Genomic DNA, 20,541 nt, shown 5'->3' with positions numbered 1-20,541 from the left:
TTTTAAAACAATACCATTGTATCTAATATCATAAACATGTATCAGCATTTATTCTATTTTTGTATGAAATAACGTAAACATGTATCAGCACTATTTTACTATAAATAAGATGTTTGTAAACAATTCGATGATATTTAATGTTTATAATTAGTTCGATCTTGAGATTAATTGTATTCATATAAATATTCAAAAATAAAGTTTTTTAAAAATATATTTCGAAACCCGAAATATATAATTCGAGCTCTAGTTTATATTGTAAAAATTTGTATTGTATATATAACGGGATGAGGTGGCATGATATAATATTTTACAAATCGCAAAAAAACACTTTACTGGGAGTCGAAAAATATTAGATACCGAAAATAAGGCAATATAAGGTACTATCACATTGAGATTAGTGCTGCACGGATTTAAATCGTATTTAGAAAAAAAAAATAAAACCGATAAGACGAGTTTTGACAAAGTTACTTGGATATAACAAGTTATGGAACAATAAAACGCACCACCATATAAATATTTTTCATTAAAAAATATGTTAAAATTAAAATATAATCTCCAATTTCAAAACCATTCTTAATTTTTGGTGAACTGTTTTCGAGGCTTCCATCACAAAATTTATAGCCTTCAACATCTTCATTTTATAATTTTTCAATGACATTCTGCTTTTCCAGAAAAAAAATTTGAATCTTCCTTCTGCATCTACCTCTTTTTTTTCCAAAATATGATGTTAGCAACTTCCCAACGTCTTCTATTATCGTTTGATTGCCACTTATATAGAGTCTGAGGTGTTCACCACGTTTAAAAATTGATTTTGACTATCCAACATCAATATTAAAGTTTTCTACGCCTCTAACTTTTATTGTCTCTCCACTCCTCTCCACTGTGATTCTTCTAAATGTGGGAAATTTGATATGCAAAGATTGAACATCTTTTAAAAAGTTGCTTGTGACTTCTCTCCATAATTTTCCAATTTGGTCACGGAAAATACCATTTCAATTTCTTGAATGGAAGAAATAAATCAATAAAACTCGTTAGTCAATGAAAAATTGTTGTATATATTTTGTTTTGAAGGTGGTTTTTTGGGGAAACTTGAACTACAGTCAAGATCTTCGAAAAAATTCCTTTTCCTTTCGGGACATGAATCCTTTTCTCAATTTGAAGCTGACTGCGTTTGAGAAACCTTAAACTACAGTCAAAATCTTCAAAACAACTGTTTTTCCTTTCAAGATATGAACCCTTTTCTCAATTTGAAGCTGACAGCGTTTGAGGAACCTTAAACTAAAGTCAATATCTTCGAAAAAAACTGCTTTTCCTTTCGGGACATGAATCCTTTTGTCAATTTGAAGCTGACAGCGTTTGAGGAACCTTAAATTACAGTCAAAATCTTCGAAAAAACTGATTTTTCTTTCAGACATGAATCATTTTCCCAATTTGAAGCTGACTGCGTTTGAGAAACCTTAAACTAAAGTCAAGGTCTTCGAAAAAAAAAAATGCTTTTCATTGTAGGACATGAATCCTTTACTAAATTTGAAGCTGAATGCGTTTAAGGAACCTTAATTTACAGTCAAAATCTTCGAAAAAACTGCTTTTTCTTTCAGACATGAATCATTTTCCCAATATGAAGCTGACTGCGTTTGAGAAACCTTAAACTAAAGTCAAGGTCTTCGAAAAAAAAAATGCTTTTCATTGTAGGACATGAATCCTTTACTAAATTCGAAGCTGAATGCGTTTAAGGAACCTTAAATTACAGTCAAAATCTTCGAAAAAACTGCTTTCCCTTTCGGGACATGAATCCTTTTCTCAATTTGAAGCTGACTGCGTTTGAGGAACCTTAAACTAAAGTTAAGGTCTTCGAAAAAAAATGTTTTTCATTGTAGGACTGAATCCTTTACTCAATTTGAAGCTGAATGCGTTTAAGGAACCTTAATTTACAGTCAAAATCTTCGAAAAAACTGCTTTCCCTTTCGGGACATGAATCCTTTTCTCAATTTGAAGCTGACTGCGTTTGAGGAACCTTAAACTAAAGTCAAGGTCTTCGAAAAAAATGCTTTTCATTGTAGGACTGAATCCTTTACTCAATTTGAAGCTGAATGCGTTTAAGGAACCTTAATTTACAGTCAAAATCTTCGAAAAAACTGCTTTCCCTTTCGGGACATGAATCCTTTTCTCAATTTGAAGCTGACTGCGTTTGAGGAACCTTAAACTAAAGTCAAGGTCTTCGAAAAAAATGCTTTTCATTGTAGGACTGAATCCTTTACTCAATTTGAAGCTGAATGCGTTTAAGGAACCTTAATTTACAGTCAAAATCTTCGAAAAAACTGCTTTCCCTTTCGAGACATGAATCCTTTTCTCCATTTGAAGCTGACTGCGTTTGAGGAACCTTAAACTAAAGTCAAGGTCTTCGAAAAAAATGCTTTTCATTGTAGGACTGAATCCTTTACTCAATTTGAAGCTGAATGCGTTTAAGGAACCTTAATTTACAGTCAAAATCTTCGAAAAACTGCTTTCCCTTTCGAGACATGAATCCTTTTCTCAATTTGAAGCTGACTGCGTTTGAGGAACCTTAAACTAAAGTCAAGGTCTTCGAAAAAAATGCTTTTCATTGTAGGACTGAATCCTTTACTCAATTTGAAGCTGAATGCGTTTAAGGAACCTTAATTTACAGTCAAAATCTTCGAAAAAACTGCTTTCCCTTTCGGGACATGAATCCTTTTCTCAATTTGAAGCTGACTGCGTTTGAGGAACCTTAAACTAAAGTCAAGGTCTTCGAAAAAAATGCTTTTCATTGTAGGACTGAATCCTTTACTCAATTTGAAGCTGAATGCGTTTAAGGAACCTTAATTTACAGTCAAAATCTTCGAAAAACTGCTTTCCCTTTCGAGACATGAATCCTTTTCTCCATTTGAAGCTGACTGCGTTTGAGGAACCTTAAACTAAAGTCAAGGTCTTCGAAAAAAATGCTTTTCTTTTCGGGACATGAATCCTTTTCGCAATTTTTTTATTATTCCTTCAACCAAAACCGATGCTATATTATAAGCAAAAAAGTTTATTTTGATTCCAAATTGTTGTTGAATGGATTAAGACGATTCTAGTGATAGTGAACTTCCCATCCCGACAAGAGGAAAAAGGCATTATATTTAAAAATTACTAAAATAAATTTGTTATTTCCAAATTATTGTTTTCTTCCACAAACACGAGAAATTAACACGAAATGAGAATCGTTTTCACGTGATATTCAATAAAAAATAAGTAGTTACTTACAATTACTCCATTTAGCAGCCATGTAATATTAGCGGATGGATAAGAAGGAGGAGAAGAGCAATTTCCTTTCAGCCGTAAACCTGTATCCAGAATCTCTTTATCTATTCGAAGTATCGGATCGTCAACTGGCACATCTGAAAATAGAGGAAATGACAATTATCAAAAACGAAATATTTTTGATTCTTTTGAACTCAAAAACTCTTTTGTAAATTTTTCGATGAGGAAACAGATTGGGAGTAGCTGTAGGTACTTTCCAATTTATATCTCCTGCAATTATTTCATTAGAAAAAAAACTAAAAAAATAGAAAAATTTTAAAATATTTTTCACTAGAAATACTATGACGCTAGATTATTCACACTTTATTTCCATTTCTAGCTTCCTCCAATCATTTCTTCCCTGGTCTTCCTCTTCATTTTTCCCTCCTTCTCCAACTTTTTACACATCTATAATCTCTCTGCTTTGATTTTATGGATCTGTAGATGAGACCTCAAAAAGAGCTTTCCGGTAAAGGAAGAAAAACTTTTGCAGGAAAAAAAATTACGGACAATTTTGTAGAAAGTGGTTGAACTAGAATGAATAAGAACAAACGATATCTACTAGATCACAAAGAAGAAATAAAAATAATACAAAAGAAGAATAAAATGAAAATCTATCATGGTACGACATTTCAATCTTCATTCTTATTCGAAGAAACTGAGCTTCCAGAACTGAAAAGTGAACGAACCGGGTAGGATTCCCAGCAACGAAATCAGAAATATTAATAAGCCCAGGAAATCGACGCCTTTTCCTGAATTCGTTACATTGAAGGAAACTACTGCCACCACCTCGTAAAGAGGATGCCAATAAACAGTTACTACCGATAAAACTGCTAAAAGATACTTTTGGCACAAAAATCAGAGCGAAAAATCAGGATAAATGATTGCAAAGTACGGTGGAGGATCGGTGATGGTTTAGGGATGTTTTTGGAGAAAGAACAATTCGACATCTGGTTAAAATTGAAGGAATATGATAAAAGAAACCTATAGAAAGATATTGAAATAAGTGTACTACCTTTTGTGTGATCTATATTAGGAAAACAAATTTTTTTTTGTGATTTTAGCCTTAAAAACACTACAACAGTCTTTTTACTTTGTCAATAACTAGTGCACCAAAATGCTTGTATTGTTTTTTTCCCTAAAAATGCTACAAGTAGAAAATCGGAATTTTCAATTCTAGCTAATTTCGATTCATCTTCAGTCTTCAGTCTTGGAAAGGAAGAATATACTGAACGCAATGATTTGACTAACACAGTCGACCGACTTCAACTTGATTGAGTTATTATGAGATAAATAGAACAGGAAAGGCAAAAGAATTGTTTTCAAATCTTAGGAATATCCTGAGAAACGATTGGAACTAAATAGGCGATGACTATTTGTCGAAATTTGTTACAGAAATGAAATGAGATCAAGGACATGGTAATTTTACTGTAAGTTTTTTTTCTAAGATGCCTCGCCCTTAATTCGACAATATATTGATAGAAAAATATACACGCCAATTGGTTCTGAATAAATCGTACACCACAAATAAATGTATAGATCTAATAATTGGTCAGTGGAATTTTTTGAGCATGTACAAACTCAGTTTATACTAGCTTTTACCCCCGGCTTCGCTCGCATCGAGTCCATTAAATAAGTATCAGAAATCATTATAATAGAAAAGAACGAACTCTGTAGCTATATTGGAACCTGAGATATAGATCTTTGAATGTAGAAAAATTGCCAAAAACCTACAAAAATCCATAACTCCACATTGAATGTCCGCGCCTAGCTCCTCTACAACTCAACCGATTTGAGTGTTCAAAAACTCAAAAGAAAGAGAGTATTTCAGCGAGTGTTCTTAAATCAAAACGAACACTGTAGCTATATTATAACCTGAGATATAGATCTTTGAATGTAGAAAAATTGCCAAAAACCTACAAAAATCCATAACTCGACATTGAATGTCCGCGCCTAGCTCCTCTACAACTCAACCGAATTGAGTGTTCAAAAACTCAAAAGAAAGAGAGTGTTTCAGCGAGTGTTCTTAAATCAAAACGAACACTGTAGCTATATTATAACCTGAGATATAGATCTTTGAATGTAGAAAAATTGCCAAAAACCTACAAAAATCCATAACTCCACATTGAATGTCCGCGCCTAGCTCCTCTACAACTCAACCGATTTGAGTGTTCAAAAACTCAAAAGAAAGAGAGTGTTTCAGCCAGTGTTCTTAAATCAAAATGAACACTGTAGCTATATTATAACCTGAGATATAGATCTTTGAATGTAGAAAAATTGCCAAAAACCTACAAAAATCCATAACTCCACATTGAATGTCCGCGCCTAGCTCCTCTACAACTCAACCGATTTGAGTGTTCAAAAACTCAAAAGAAAGAGAGTGTTTCAGCGAGTGTTCTTAAATCAAAACGAACACTGTAGCTATATTATAACCTGAGATATAGATCTTTGAATGTAGAAAAATTGCCAAAAACCTACAAAAATCCATAACTCCACATTGAATGTCCGCGCCTAGCTCCTCTACAACTCAACCGATTTGAGTGTTCAAAAACTCAAAAGAAAGAGAGTGTTTCAGCCAGTGTTCTTAAATCAAAATGAACACTGTAGCTATATTATAACCTGAGATATAGATCTTTGAATGTAGAAAAATTGCCAAAAACCTACAAAAATCCATAACTCCACATTGAATGTCCGCGCCTAGCTCCTCTACAACTCAACCGATTTGAGTGTTCAAAAACTCAAAAGAAAGAGAGTGTTTCAGCCAGTGTTCTTAAATCAAAACGAACACTGTAGCTATATTATAACCTGAGATATAGATCTTTGAATGTAGAAAAATTGCCAAAAACCTACAAAAATCCATAACTCGACATTGAATGTCCGCGCCTAGCTCCTCTACAACTCAACCGAATTGAGTGTTCAAAAACTCAAAAGAAAGAGAGTGTTTCAGCGAGTGTTCTTAAATCAAAACGAACACTGTAGCTATATTATAACCTGAGATATAGATCTTTGAATGTAGAAAAATTGCCAAAAACCTACAAAAATCCATAACTCCACATTGAATGTCCGCGCCTAGCTCCTCTACAACTCAACCGAATTGAGTGTTCAAAAACTCAAAAGAAAGAGAGTGTTTCAGCGAGTGTTCTTAAATCAAAACGAAGTCTCTATCTTGAATAGAACCTGAGATATTGAGGATAGAACGTGTGTATGTGAAAAACTCACATAAGTAATGTACAGGGGGATATCGCATTTGAGTATAACTTGAGAATGGTGAAAATTAGATGAAATCCGATGGTTGATGTCTGATCTCTGCATCAATATCTTTCATTGAAAAAAAAATTAAGCAAATCGGTTGGGTAGAACGCCTGAACGGACTTCAAATGGAAATCATCAATTTTTTTAATATATAAAATAAGATGGATAAAATAATCAATTTTAATAAGTGATATATATATATATATATATATATATATATATATATATATATATATATATATATGTACTTTTTAATGGCATTTATATCAAAAATAGTCGATATATTTTTTACTTGTACTTAATTTAGTTCTAAAACAAAGTTGAACGAATTATATGTCTCAAACTAATGTAGAATCTCAATATAACAATTGGACTTACATTTTCTGATAAAAACCTCTCGTTTAGAGAAAACTGGTAGCTAGACGAAACAGCAGTATTAACATCAAAAATCAATGTTCCAGTTATAACTGTTTTAAGTTAAGCACCTTTATGAAATCTCTTTTTGTAGGGTCTTTCCTTTCCAACCACGAAGATTAATCAAGTGAACTGATGCATCGACCCGACATTATCGAGCTTACCTGTCTTTGCCTCATTTTTCCAACGCATTTTTCACATTCAACAGAGGTAATTCCGAAGGAATTCCGACAAAATCACGTTTCTCCTCATTAGATGCGATTTCGCTGTTATTCGGTGGCTAGATACCCTACGGTGTTTTATCCAATAAAGATCCGCTAAAGAAAAATCTACGTTGTCTCTGGAGATATGATAAAACTTGATACAAATATAAAAAAAATATTGCAGTTTCCCAGAGGGAAGAATATTATTTTCACTTTTTAAGGTTTTGCTTCAAGATGAACGCTGACTAAGAGCTAAATATTGTGTATCAGTATTTCGACAGTTCAAAAAGGGAAAAATATTCGCGTCGCCAAATGTGAAAATACTCTACAACAACAAGAAATTATTATTTTCATCACATTATATATCAAATCTAGCATTGATATTGTCTATTTCACTTTCCAAGTCAAATTTCCATCAAATAAGACTAATTTAAATTAGAATTCATTTTAGAGATCATCAATCATACAACAAAGACTCAATATCTGAAGAATTTCATGGTTTTAGCCCAACGTTTTTCATTGTCTCATTACATTTTCAATATTTCCAATTGGATTAAAATGGATCTGAATAAATAGTTATGGGGCGGTTTTCGACTGCTTCCCTGAACCCTGAACGAGAACAATTTACAAACCTTTCTGATTTTTATTGAGAGAAGTCTAGAGAGAAAATACCTGAAGAAATTGGAAATTTTTATCTCATATCATTAAATTATTGTGACTCTATACCTTAGATATGTGGCCATGTGCCCTATCATTTAGAAATACATAATACAACTTTTTCAATAAAACAATAATACTTCGATCCCTGACTGATCGATACCAGACCCAGGGAATTTCAAGTCAACTTTCTTTTATTATTTAATCCTCTCCGATATACTCAGTACACGTTTTAGGAAAAACCAAAATACGTTTTGCTTGGGAGAGAAGTTCTCTCTTTTTCGGGACCGCTGTTTTTGGAGATTCGGCACGCGCGATTATTATATAATAGACAAAAAACAATTTTCGATTGTTCTTCATAATTAATATATGAATAGGATGAGATGAAAAAACTTACCTACTACGTACAGGTAACCCGACTGCATTAATGTGTAAAAATTAGGAGCGTCTGAAGACACCTCACATTTATAACGACCTGTTACTTCCAACTGTACATTTTTCAGAACCAAGTTATTCGGAGTACTCTTTTGTACCTAAAAATAAAGAATATGTGTAATTGATGGTATAAAGTGGTGAAATACACCCCATAGAAAATATGCAAAATCGCCCCTTGAAATTGAGATCGACATATTTTTCATACAATGAATGGAATTTGAAAATATTATATCTTGATAAAAATTTGTTAGAATTTGATAAATTTTCTTTTCTTATCTCTCTTTTCCAATGCTCAAGATAACCAAGCGTGGTTAACGTATTTTCAAAAGATGAATCTCATTTGCTTATGAGTCTTTATCTATTTTCCTGTCAGGTTAGCTGAAAGGTCCTCCAGGTAGTTGCAGAAAGCTCTCTATAGAAGGCCCAGTCGGCACCTTCAATCTTAACACTTGATTGAGTCACTTACATAACTTCGTTCTATGGAGACTCATCTTCTTAATCCATCAGGTCACTCGTTTACTACAAACTCTTAACAGAGCAATCAGCGATATAAACTTGCGTGATGCATTAGGATATAGTAATCAATAGGTCTAAATTCTTCAGATGCGGATGGCAAATCTTCAACGTCATTAAAGACGCTTTCGTTTCTTTGGAATTGACAGCATACAAATTGGAGCCTGTGGTCTGCTTAACCAACTGGAAAACTATGAGTTCGTCAATGTTAATAGTTTTAAATATTTTTGTTAAATGGTTATAGAAATATTTACCAAAAAGTAACTCAAGAGCTGCTCAGTACTTAGATCTCTTTGGAATAGTAGAAATCCAGTTGAAGCAGTAATTCCGAAAGAGATATTCAATGCCGAATCGGCCGGAACAAGAAGGCAGTAATTAAAATGATAGTGTAGAGGCCAGGTTTGTTTAAAAATAATTGAAAATGTATGAGCAGCTGTCTAAGATAAACCACTGGAAGTCGTTATTAGTGATGGTCAAAATTCGGTAATGGATTGTCGTGGTGACGATAATTCTCCCCAATTCAGTACTGAAAACTGATTCCAATCCAATAGTAATGATAAATATTGATATGCACGTATCACTAATTTAAATATATGTCTAACTTACATCAACAGTTACTCCTGGTAGAGGAAACACTTGAGTACTGGGAAGTTCTTTCGGGATATATCTGTAGAATTCCTTAGAACCTTTATACCACTTCAACGTGTACAAAGGTTCATTTTCCAGGTCGTATTTACATTGGAGCGTGACTGTATCGAAACGTTTCACTGCAGTAGGAATTCTGACTGAAACTTGTCTGACAGCTATTACATCTGAAACAAAAAAGTTACTGAAAAAAAAATAGCATCCTCGAGGTCTGTGAGATCAAATCTTGAAGTATCTGAATTATAGCTTGCGGTCATAGCTCTCTTAAATTTGTATTTTCTCTAGAAAGATTTATTCTTGCAGCATCATAATTTCTTGCACAGTTTCTTTATTGCAACTTTTTTCTTGTATTAACTAGTTCGTCATTATTTACTTCTTTTAATTTCTTGATTTTGAAATTTTCTTGAGCGTGTTTCGGTTCAAAGTCAATCCTGTTGACAGCGCCAGAAATTTCTTTCGACAAATCATTTTCTTTAGAAATATTTCTTTTACATTAACGGCAATAGACTTTTTCACAAATGAAAATTTCAATAGAGAAAAACCAATTTTTCAAAACGAATAAAAAAAAACAATCAATTCAGAATTAATGGAATGAAATAGTGTAGTAACCAGAAGAAAAAAGTAATGTGGAAAGGAAAAACGTATTGAAAGTTATTATGTGGCCATCACAGTCGCCCGATCTCTATCCGATTGAGTTGTTGTGAAACGAATTAAGCAAGTCAAAAAGCAGTGTCCTACGTCGACGTCATATCTTTGATATCTCCTAAAAACGATTAGAAACTACTATTATTCGTTATTTTCTTATCTATATATGTCCTTCAATATATGAATATCAAAATCGATCGTATTTATTTCTTGCAAAACTATAGGGTCGGCGAAAACTTTAACTGCAAATTTTGTATTCAAATTATAGAAAAAACAAAGACTTTCGGCGGTGGGGAACACAGAGGAAAATAATCTTATCTAGAGACCATATCAGAAAAAAGAGAAAGATATAGGTAAACATTTCTCATATCCTCTCAATAAAACGATAATCCATCCATATCTGCCTGACCGATACCTGACCCAGGAAATTCCAAGTAACCTTCTTAATGTCAAAATAACATACAATAAAATTAATCCTATCCAATATACCTGATTTTGGTGAAACCAAAAACCATCTACCTGATCTTTATTTAATTTTTAAACGAACCCAGGCGGGGGGTTTGGAATCGTGGAGAAATTCATTCTGCTTGGAGTCCTCAAAGCGATCAGATTTCGAAATTTGAGATCTCTGAAGATAGTGAATTTAAGCTATTGAACTTTGTTTATTGTGCTATCTCTCCACTATCCTAATACCATATCAGTATTATACAGATTGTCAATTCGCAAATGAGATTTTAAATATGAAGAAGAAATAGCACCAGGTCAAATCCAGCAATGTTCAATGACTTTATCTGGAAATTGTAATTGGTTGATGATGGACACGTAAAGTAAAAATGTTACTTCGGAAAATTCGTGTAGATAGGTAGCAGTAGGTTCGATTTACAGGTAGGATTGCAAAGACCCATCCTGTCTAAACCAGGATAACGAAACTGAAGGGTGTTAAACAATTATTGGCACCAAATAGAGTTCTCGTGCATCATTTTCGATATATAAGGTATATTGATTCGGGTCAATTTTATATTTTGACTTCGTAATATAACAAACTTCTCACTTATCCTTCTTCGCGTTTTATTAAAAAGTAAATTTCCTGAAAATTCACCCTAAAATAAATAACCTGGATTTCAACCTCTTTTTCCTTTGTTCAACCGCCACCGCTTCGAGATAAGTATATTATTACACCATCACCTTTGTATAAGGGCCATAGTCTTGTTGAATAAATATTGCGTTTGCGTTTACCCCATAGTCGAATATATCACTTCAATATCCTTAGAATCCTCATTTAGTTTAACTGAAGGGAATCATGATCATTAATCACTTTGTTTGAAGGAAAATAAAGGGTATCGATTTAGTTTATTAATGAAGTTTTCTATTATCTTTTCATCACATTATTTCAAGCGATGTATAGAATTTCTTTGGTTTTAATACACTAGAAGATTTGCTTCGTAGCTGAATTATATTGACATAAATAGACCCCAATCATATTCGAAGTCATTCCATTTTCTACGAAGAGCAATTTGGAGATGAATTCAAGTGACTATGAGGAGGATGACGATGTATAACAACTCCCAGTTCAAAACTGTGATTCCCAAGTATTTGGTAACAGTATCAAAATGAATTGGTCACCAAAAAATGGAACAAATAGAATCACAGCCTCTAAAGGTACTTCCGAGCAGTTGGAGCCCCATTATCAAGGAAAATTAGTTCAGTGCTGGCGTAGAAATTAATTCCACTCCAAATCATAACTGACTTACTTTCGAAATTTCGCGATTTGCGAAGTGTACACTGGTTAAATCGCTTCCAAGATCGTTTCTATATTCTGTATTGATCATCTGAGTAGTATAGACTAAATCGAGACTCATCTGTGAATAAATCAGTTCCCCATTGCCCAACGCCGACAGCCTAATAAATCTATTGGCAGAAACGCCTAAATTTACCACGTTTCAACATCACGAAGTTTGCAAAAATGTTTCTACGGATAAAACTGATTTGAACTAAACAAAACTGATCAAAAAATCATTATATGAAATAATATTTGAATCCGTTGAAATTATGAAAGAGAAATGACAATTAAAAATCAGAATATTTTTTACATTCTATGAGTTTATTTGCAACCGAGTGTTAGATAATCAAACATCTATGATGTCTTGATGCCTCTTATAACTCATATTAGGTCTATTGGCCAACTTTTTTTCAGTCTTTTCGCGTTTCGTGGCGTTAACAACTCCTCTAGTAGTGGGTTTCTATAGTTTTGTGGTATTTGATGATACTTTTTTGGATAACCTCTTGAACAGTGGGCACTCCCAAGTCCACATGAATGGTGTGATTTGTTATACACCATGAAGCATCTACTGGGATCTCTGACTTATATTTGAATTAGATTTGGAAGCGCAGCCCCACAGCTCTATTCCATATGTCCTTATAGGCTTGATGGCAGATTTATAGATAAGGACTTTGTTTTCAAGTGAAACTTTGGATTTTCTTCCTTTTATCTAGGTGGATTTGGCACTATCTGCTTGTGGTATTTCCGTATTACATTTATTGATTTGGTCCTCCATTTTGGTAGCTGTAATTATGTATATATTGAAGCTAAAATATTTTACGGTTTCGTTACTAAATAGTCACACTTCGAAGTTCCTTTCGTCGACTCTTCATAACGTACGTTGGTACTAATTAACTAAATTGCGGTCTAATTAAATCAACAAATCCATCTAGCGATAATAAGAACTTTTCGAAAGTTGGTTGATTACAAATTTTAATTTCGTTATAACTAGAAGATATTTTATTCACCGCACCAGAAAATGTTTGGAGCATGACCTAACAACATCTGTGTTTGCCAGAATTATATTATCCAAGGGCTTCAGAATCTCATTAGAAAATTTGAATAGTTTCCGGAGAGGTCCTTGTCGGCTGAGGCAGACAAAAGAGAAAATAGCTTTCTGCTCTTGATACGTATAATATCCAACAAGTGTAAATTTGTTTCTCTTTATTTGTTAATCCCTTTTCAGCTTTCATTTTCGTGGTGCTCATAATTTTTATAAACAGATATAAAATTAGTTTGATAGTGATGCTTATAACATTTATATATATACTGTTTTTACTGGTACTATTAATTAATTATTATTAATCTGTGTAAGATGTTCAAGAACTGCAATAGTCAACGAGGACTGGTTCCAGGAAGAGAATAGTTAACTCTTCGTAAACGACAACATCAGCTGATATGGTGTATCCTTGGAAATCCACAACGATCAAGGAAGAAATTTCGAGCGCCATAAGATCCAGGAAATCTGTGACAAGCTGTGACAAGAAGATAACCGCATCATATCCACAATAAACAAAGAATGAACAGGATTATTGGGCAGAAATCTGTTTTCAGCTACCAGAGAGATTGGGATCAGTTTCTATCGCTATTTGTAATGGCTTATCGATCTGCTATGGTAAAATGTCTGCAAACATTTTGTTTGGACAAGATTATCTGATCCCATTGAGAAGATCGAAGGTCGATGTACACGAATTGGTTCGATCAAATCTTCAAGCTTAATCAAGAAAAGTATCAATGATGTTATCTACCGTTCAAGCAAGAACCCCAATGAAAAACCGAGAGTAGTTCACCAAAATCGAAGGAGATTTGATCTGTAGTCAACCACATTCAAGAGGAGTTTTCAAATAATTTATGTATGCGTATGGAGGTGCCTGGTGCAACTTGAGGGAAACTTCAAGATAACGTTTCCGCCCCCGGCAAGACACTGAGAATCAAACACAATTCACGATAGTCTACCTGGTAAGCAAAAACGAATTTCAAAATCGATCCACATATCGTAATGAGTGTGAGGAAAGCCGTTTATTCGAGAAATTGTGTTGAAATACAACGTGAAGAAACTACTATGCTGATGCTAAAGATAAATCAGACGGCCCGGAGGAAACAGCAGAAAGAAGAAAGAAAATATCAGAAAATCAAAGAATAACTTCTGTGGAAAAGAATATACTAGGGAAAAAACGTAAAACAGAACAAGTTCAAGCAGACAGAGATGTTGCTGTAGATCAAAGGGACGAAGTTGAATCAAAAATGGAAATGTTTGGGAACCAAAGAATTCCTCGACAAGAAGAGAAAGCAGAGAAGCCTCCAAAGGAAAAATTTAAAGCCGAACAACTTCAAAGAGAGAAACATTTAGTTGATAAAGGTGTGAATAAAGATCAAAGAGACAAAGAGGACTTGAAAATGATTGTAGATAAAAGACCTCTTCAAGAAAAAGAGAAGCGTTTGGATGACGAATTCAAAACCAATGACACAAACAAAGGCAATGAAGAAAACAGTACTTGAAGATAGGGGAATAAAATCTATGGGGAAAAAGTTGTTAGAAGAGAAACCTGAACAGGTCCATAAAATTGAAATAATCACTGGAGAAAAGAATGTTGCTGAAGAACAAACTATAACTGGTTATAAAGAAAAAAAGGATATAAAAGAGAAAGAAGATATAAAATATATTCCAAAAACGAATTTCAAAATCGATCCACATATCGTAATGAGTGTGAAGAAAGCCGTTTATTCGAGAAATTGTGTTGAAATACAACGTGAGGAAACTACCTGCGAATGAGACAGCGACTAACCAGTTGGATTTGCAAATATAGGTGATCTTCCAGGATACTAGTATCCACAGATTAATTTGTAGCTATACCCCATGAAGATGACGCCCTGTTATTTATATAATACGGGAAAGTCCAAAAACTGATCCAATTAATTTAATCACACAGTCCCGGCTTTACAGAAGTTCGAGGAGCAATTTCTTTCTAAGTAACTCGGTTCTATTCTATGTCAATTGAATCTAAACTTTGGCGGATGTTTCGGGTACTTTTTATGTTTCTTTTAAGTCCGTTTATTTAATTTCGGACTATTTAGAATATTTCTGTGCCTGTTTTTATAAAAGACATTTTTATTTGCTTACAGAAAATTAGAGACTTCCATGAAATAGAAGGTTCTAGAAAGTAAGGTATAAAAAAGATATTTGAATGTAAATTCACCCCATTGTTTTGTAATTGAAATATGTTTGAACGAATGAAAATAACATTACAATAATAACAAACTTTGAAGGATATATAAAATAAAGTATATCTTGTTATAAATTGGAATCGTTGACAACGCTGTTCAAAATAACATTTCTCTTTGTAAACCCGTTTCATATTTCTTCAGTATTTATATGATAAATCGGTAGCCGAGGCGTGGATTTACAAAAAAAACACTATAATTATAACGTCCACAAACATCTTAATGTCAACACATAATTTATTATATTTAATATAACATAGTGTTATTTATTATGTGGACGGAAGAGTTTAATGGTACACGCTTTCGTACATCCCCATGAGTCCTTTCTAGCTTTAAGTTATCGTACATTCAGCTACGGTCTTTCCGGCATAATATTCCAACCGGAGGATTGTTGAGGAAGTATTCAGAAATTAGGAGGCACTCAAGTGGATCCGCCCTAGATATAGTTACTCAGGTGTATCTCTCAAGTCGAATTCTATTTTCCTTTCAAAATTAATGTACCATAAATTTTAACCTGACTTCAGATGCACTTATTTACAAAAATATGTATATGTAATAAGCACATCAAAAAAGAGATGCAAAAGCAATAAAGAACGAGAATTAGCGAAGCAAAAATAAATTAGGGAAAGAAATTACATAAAAGAAAAGACAAAAAGAAAGTTGAGAAGAGTTTCTAGATGAAATAAATAAAAGATTGCAATAATAAAGAAATAAAATAAACGATAAATTGTATATTATTGCAATTTATCAAATATCAAATAATCAAGACTTAATAGACTCCATTTTGTCGCTCAGACAAACAGAAAATGTAGGAGTACCACACAAATGCAGATTCAAGACGATTTCTGGTTTCGTTTTAAAAGAAAATGAAATCTTCAACGCCTGTGCAAGGGGTATTCTGTTGCAGACTGTATCCAGAATTTACCATTTTCGTAGTGGTAATGTGGTAAAATCAAATATCAAAGTGTACTAACTCTAATATACTCTCAGCTTTCAAATCAATTAGTTAAGAATTGCTGTGTAATAAATTTTCTAGAAAACATTAGATTCATCGACAAAATTCAATCAAGTGTTTTTCCCAGACGAGTTAGTACACTTTGGTGTTTAATTTGGTCACATTCCCAATACGAAAATTCTCATATTCTACCTGTGCAAAGAGGAGATTCCATGCGTGGAGTAGGCATATTGAGACCACGGAATCGGATTATTTCCTACCAATAAACAAATAACCACCCTATCCCCGCCCTTCTTTCGATATTGGCTTCAAAGTTTAAGCCAAAACGTCAAGAATTTTCAAAAAAATACTGCCGCTGCATCTGAATGGTTAACATCGAACAAAGAAGTGTCCAGTATATCCATTACAAAAGATTTTACTAAAGAGACCATGGAATAGTTTTTTTAATACCAAAATAAGGTTGGAAGGAGACATGAGTGGTTACTTCACTGTAAGCAATTTGACAAAATCTGAACCTAATTTACAAGAATTTAGTCAAATGATTGGTGATTCTTCAACTGCTTAAAGTTGAGGCTGAGTAATCAATATCGTTAGAAAAATGTGAAATGAATGCAGTACCGTTTACCCTCGTATAAGAAAAATAATTGTTAAATCCGGTCCTGGCATAATATGTGAAACTAAAATTCCCCACCAGGATATTTACGAAATGAAATAATCTAATAAACAGTTGTCTCGTACCATCTTTATTAAAATACTAAACTATTTTATTTGGTCAGTCAGAAACGGACATGAAACATCCGGTCTCGAGACGTGCCAAGCTTGAAGTAACGCGACGACGGCTAAATAGGTTGGCGATGCGAATCAGCAGCCAACATCTGTTCCATTCGAAATACTAACTGTATAGAAAGATATTAATTCACGTTCTGTCAACAAAAAATATTCGATTGGTACTGGGATTGCTTCCTTAATAACTAGGGAGTCGATTCGGGGTATTTGCAGGCGTGTTATGGATACAATTGAATGAAACCCGGCACTATTTCCAGGAATTTCACGAATTTCATTACAAAATTGGTTATTTTTTGGTAGCACTTCATGAAATTTGATATCGGTACTAGTTAGAAATTAGACCAACTCCGTACTATCACTGTTTAGCAACTAGTTCTGCCTCTTCGTTTCCTTTTACTACAGTATGTGGAGGGATCTTTACCTTGTATACAGGGTGTCCCACGACGACGAGTTAAAACTATCTGTTTATGGGCAAAATATTTAGAGTAAACTCATAAAAATTTCTACGTTTGCGTTTTCGGATACATTCTTTTTAACTAAAATATTTTCAAAGATGGCGGACTTCCGATTCTACCGGAAGTCGACTTAAACTTTGTTATTTTATATAAAACAACCTGTATATTAATACATTTTTGAAATTAACGTAAAATTTGAGTATACTTTTGTCTAAAAACTTTTTTGGAAAAATGCATAGTTTTTGTGTTATTAATTCTTTTGTAAAAAATTTGACAATTGCAGATCTATATAAATTATTGTCTTACGAGGATACCCTTAAAGATATGAAAATGGTTTCTATTAGGTTACTTTCAGCAAGATCACATGTATCTGAATCTATGCTGAAAATTTTTTCATTTTATACAGGTTGTGTTTAAAAAGTAATAAAAATTTAACTTCATAAATATATAATAATAAATATAAAATAAATTTCTTTATTTCTTTTAAATGGGACCACTCGGTTTTTTCTATTTAAATGCATTCAGGGGTGAAAAATAAGGCAAATTCATGTATATTTTCCTATACCTAAACTTTACCGGTATCCAGATATTAAATGTTTTCTGTAAATTTTGAAAGATGAAGGTGTGGTCTAAATTTTATTTTGACCCGTTGAAACAAGCACTAATAAATAAAAAAGTATTTTTCTCCATCTTGTCAAGGTGTGTATAAAAAATCAACTAATCCTATTCCAGCTTTTAGTCGTTTTCGAGATATTTGAGGCTTTAAATTATTATTGTATTTTTTAACAAGTTTTAATATTTTTTGTACTCTTTTAGTGGGCTCTGTAATAAATGACATTTATTTAACTGCCATTAGTCAATTGTTGATACTTTCGAAAATCGTTAAATGCCTGGTTCTCAATTTAATAACGAAGATTTTTCAAATAAAGTTTTTAGAAAAAAATATAATAAATTTCACGTAGATTTCAAAATGTATTGAAATACACTGTGTTCTATTTAAAATAACAAAGTTACAGTCATCTTTGAAAATATTTTAGTTGAAAAGATCGCATTAGAAAACCCAAACTTTTGATGACACAGCAATAAGTGTAAATATGGCAGCATTGGATTAATTAAAATTTAGTACTTTAATAATCATGTAAGAGCTTATGGTGAAGTTTTATTATGGAAAAAAATAAATTTTACGATACTAAGATCCTCTAAGGTATATTATGTGGCTACTAAAAAGTGTCAACTCTTCTCTATTAATTTACAGATTTGTACAATTGACCGTAAACTACAATTAGCTATAGCTCATTTGATAATGAATTTTTTCACGATGTCAAACTCCCAGTCATCCAACATTTGGATCAGTTTTTAATTATTTAGGACAAACAAGGCGCATTTCCTAGTGAAAGAACATAACAACATGTAGATGGATCGCAGGAAGATTATTGATGGTGTATCATGAAAATCGTTTAAAATCAAATAAGCTGTATAAAAAGTATGTACCTTGAATATTGGGGATGAAATTAGAAAAATAAAAAACGGCTTCGACTACTTTAGTACGATAAAACAACAAACAAAAATTATTAACACATGATCGTAATTATATATGACTTATATAAATTGTTCTGCATCCACACGACTTCCACTACAGTAAGAAAAATCATAAGTGGGTAACAGATAAGCTGTATTATAAACGCCGCTTGACATAATGCAATACAACGTGCAAGGAATTGCATCCAAGTTTCTGTAAACAGTAAAAGTAAACAAATTCCTAACCTCAAATTTTATTTAATATTTTGTACCTAGTTTAACAATGAAAGTAACGAAGCTGATCTGTCAAAAGTCAAAAGTTAGTGGATTGCAACTAGCATGCGATAAAAACGGCACAAAATCGATAATGTCAAGATCTTGCATGGAACAATCAAATTAACTTCATCTGCGTATGCTTTTGATCAAGAAATGTCGCGTCTTGCATTGCATTGCAGCTAGAAAATCTATTCAAAGGTTATCGGTAATTATTTTACAATGACAGTATGGATGGATAGAAAAATTAGCAGTAACGACCAAGATTAAATTTAAGCTTTGATTTCAGACATAAACACGCACAAATTAGGAGTTTAGTGTATGCGGAATGGTTTGTGGGATTAAGTGTTCAGTTAACCAAGAATAATTAGCCACCGTGGACTTTCCACGCTATAACGAAGCGGTTACTAAATCGGGTAAACAACACAATGATTATCGCGTGAATCTGTGAAAACGTCATTCATTGATGTTTGTAATTAAAAAACAAAATTAATCATGTCATTAATAAACAATAATTATTTAATCTATCATAAAATTAGACAAAAAAAGATTATGAATTGATCATATTTACAACGCGGTGTATAGATAAGCTATTTTAAAGTTACTCAACAAGTTAGACTAGATTCTCAGAGATTTTCGGTTATTGAATAAGCCTAGCAATAAAATTACGGGCATTGGTTTGAGAAATTTTGGAACTTGTAACTCAAAAAAATTTTGAAACGCATATAACTTGAAAACTAAGAGGAATACGAAAAAACTACTCAGTTAAAAAATGTAGAACACAAAATTTTCTTCAAAAAAGGTCTGCAGTCATTTTTTCGTTGGAGCTACTATTTCTGAGAAAATATCCCTCAACGCCGAAAGCCGGAGCATCGCGAATTCCCGTTAGAGCGAATTCAAACCAATTTACGTTCCAGGTGCTCATTGAAACTGCTTGAAAAACTACATCGTTTTCAAAGAAACAAAATGATGTTAAGATCTCTATTTTCTACTGGGGTAAGCTAGCATAATGTTCGACTTGGGAAATTTTCGAACATCTTGCGAGATAAAGATGTATGTTGCCCACATGAGCACTTGTAGTTTCAATGAATATATTAGATCACTCGCCATATAAACAAGCAAATCCAACAGGAGATTTGTCGTTCCTGTTATTATCACACATGAACTACCTCCTGGTTTCAAATGAACCAACTTTTGAAAAACACGTGGTTTTCGAGTTATTTTTGAGCGTTCAAACCCATTTTATAATGGACATTTTGAGGTTTGTCGTATAGAATTTTGTGCTCCACATTTTTTATCCCGGCATTTTGTATATAAATCCTCTTGATTTTCGAAATATCCGCAATTCAAAATGTTTTTGAGGACATGAACATATTTTACAGTGAAAATTTTGATGTAACAAAAAAAGCTCACCGAGCAATTTGTAGAGAATTTTGAACTGCACATTTTTTG

At 33.0% G+C, this 20,541-nt stretch overlaps 1 protein-coding gene across 2 annotated transcripts in view; it reads right to left on the bottom strand.

The window, feature by feature from the left end:
* The window catches only part of LOC130444129 (uncharacterized), a 109,845-nt gene that overhangs the window by 13,634 nt on the left and 75,670 nt on the right, over positions 1 to 20,541 (bottom strand). For both annotated transcript variants that reach the window (XM_056779154.1, XM_056779162.1), the window contains exons 2-4: positions 9,378 to 9,583; positions 8,221 to 8,356; positions 3,262 to 3,395 (exon numbers count right to left, since the gene is read on the bottom strand). In XM_056779154.1, coding sequence (XP_056635132.1) covers positions 3,262 to 3,395; positions 8,221 to 8,356; positions 9,378 to 9,583 — 476 coding nt within the window. The remainder of the gene's footprint in view (positions 1 to 3,261; positions 3,396 to 8,220; positions 8,357 to 9,377; positions 9,584 to 20,541) is intronic.

This window comes from Diorhabda sublineata, chromosome 1 (genome assembly GCF_026230105.1).
Source record: "Diorhabda sublineata isolate icDioSubl1.1 chromosome 1, icDioSubl1.1, whole genome shotgun sequence".
In the NCBI taxonomy this organism is placed as follows: domain Eukaryota; kingdom Metazoa; phylum Arthropoda; class Insecta; order Coleoptera; family Chrysomelidae; genus Diorhabda; species Diorhabda sublineata.
Note: the sequence above shows the minus strand (reverse complement) of the source record. Positions and strands in the feature narration are given on the sequence as shown.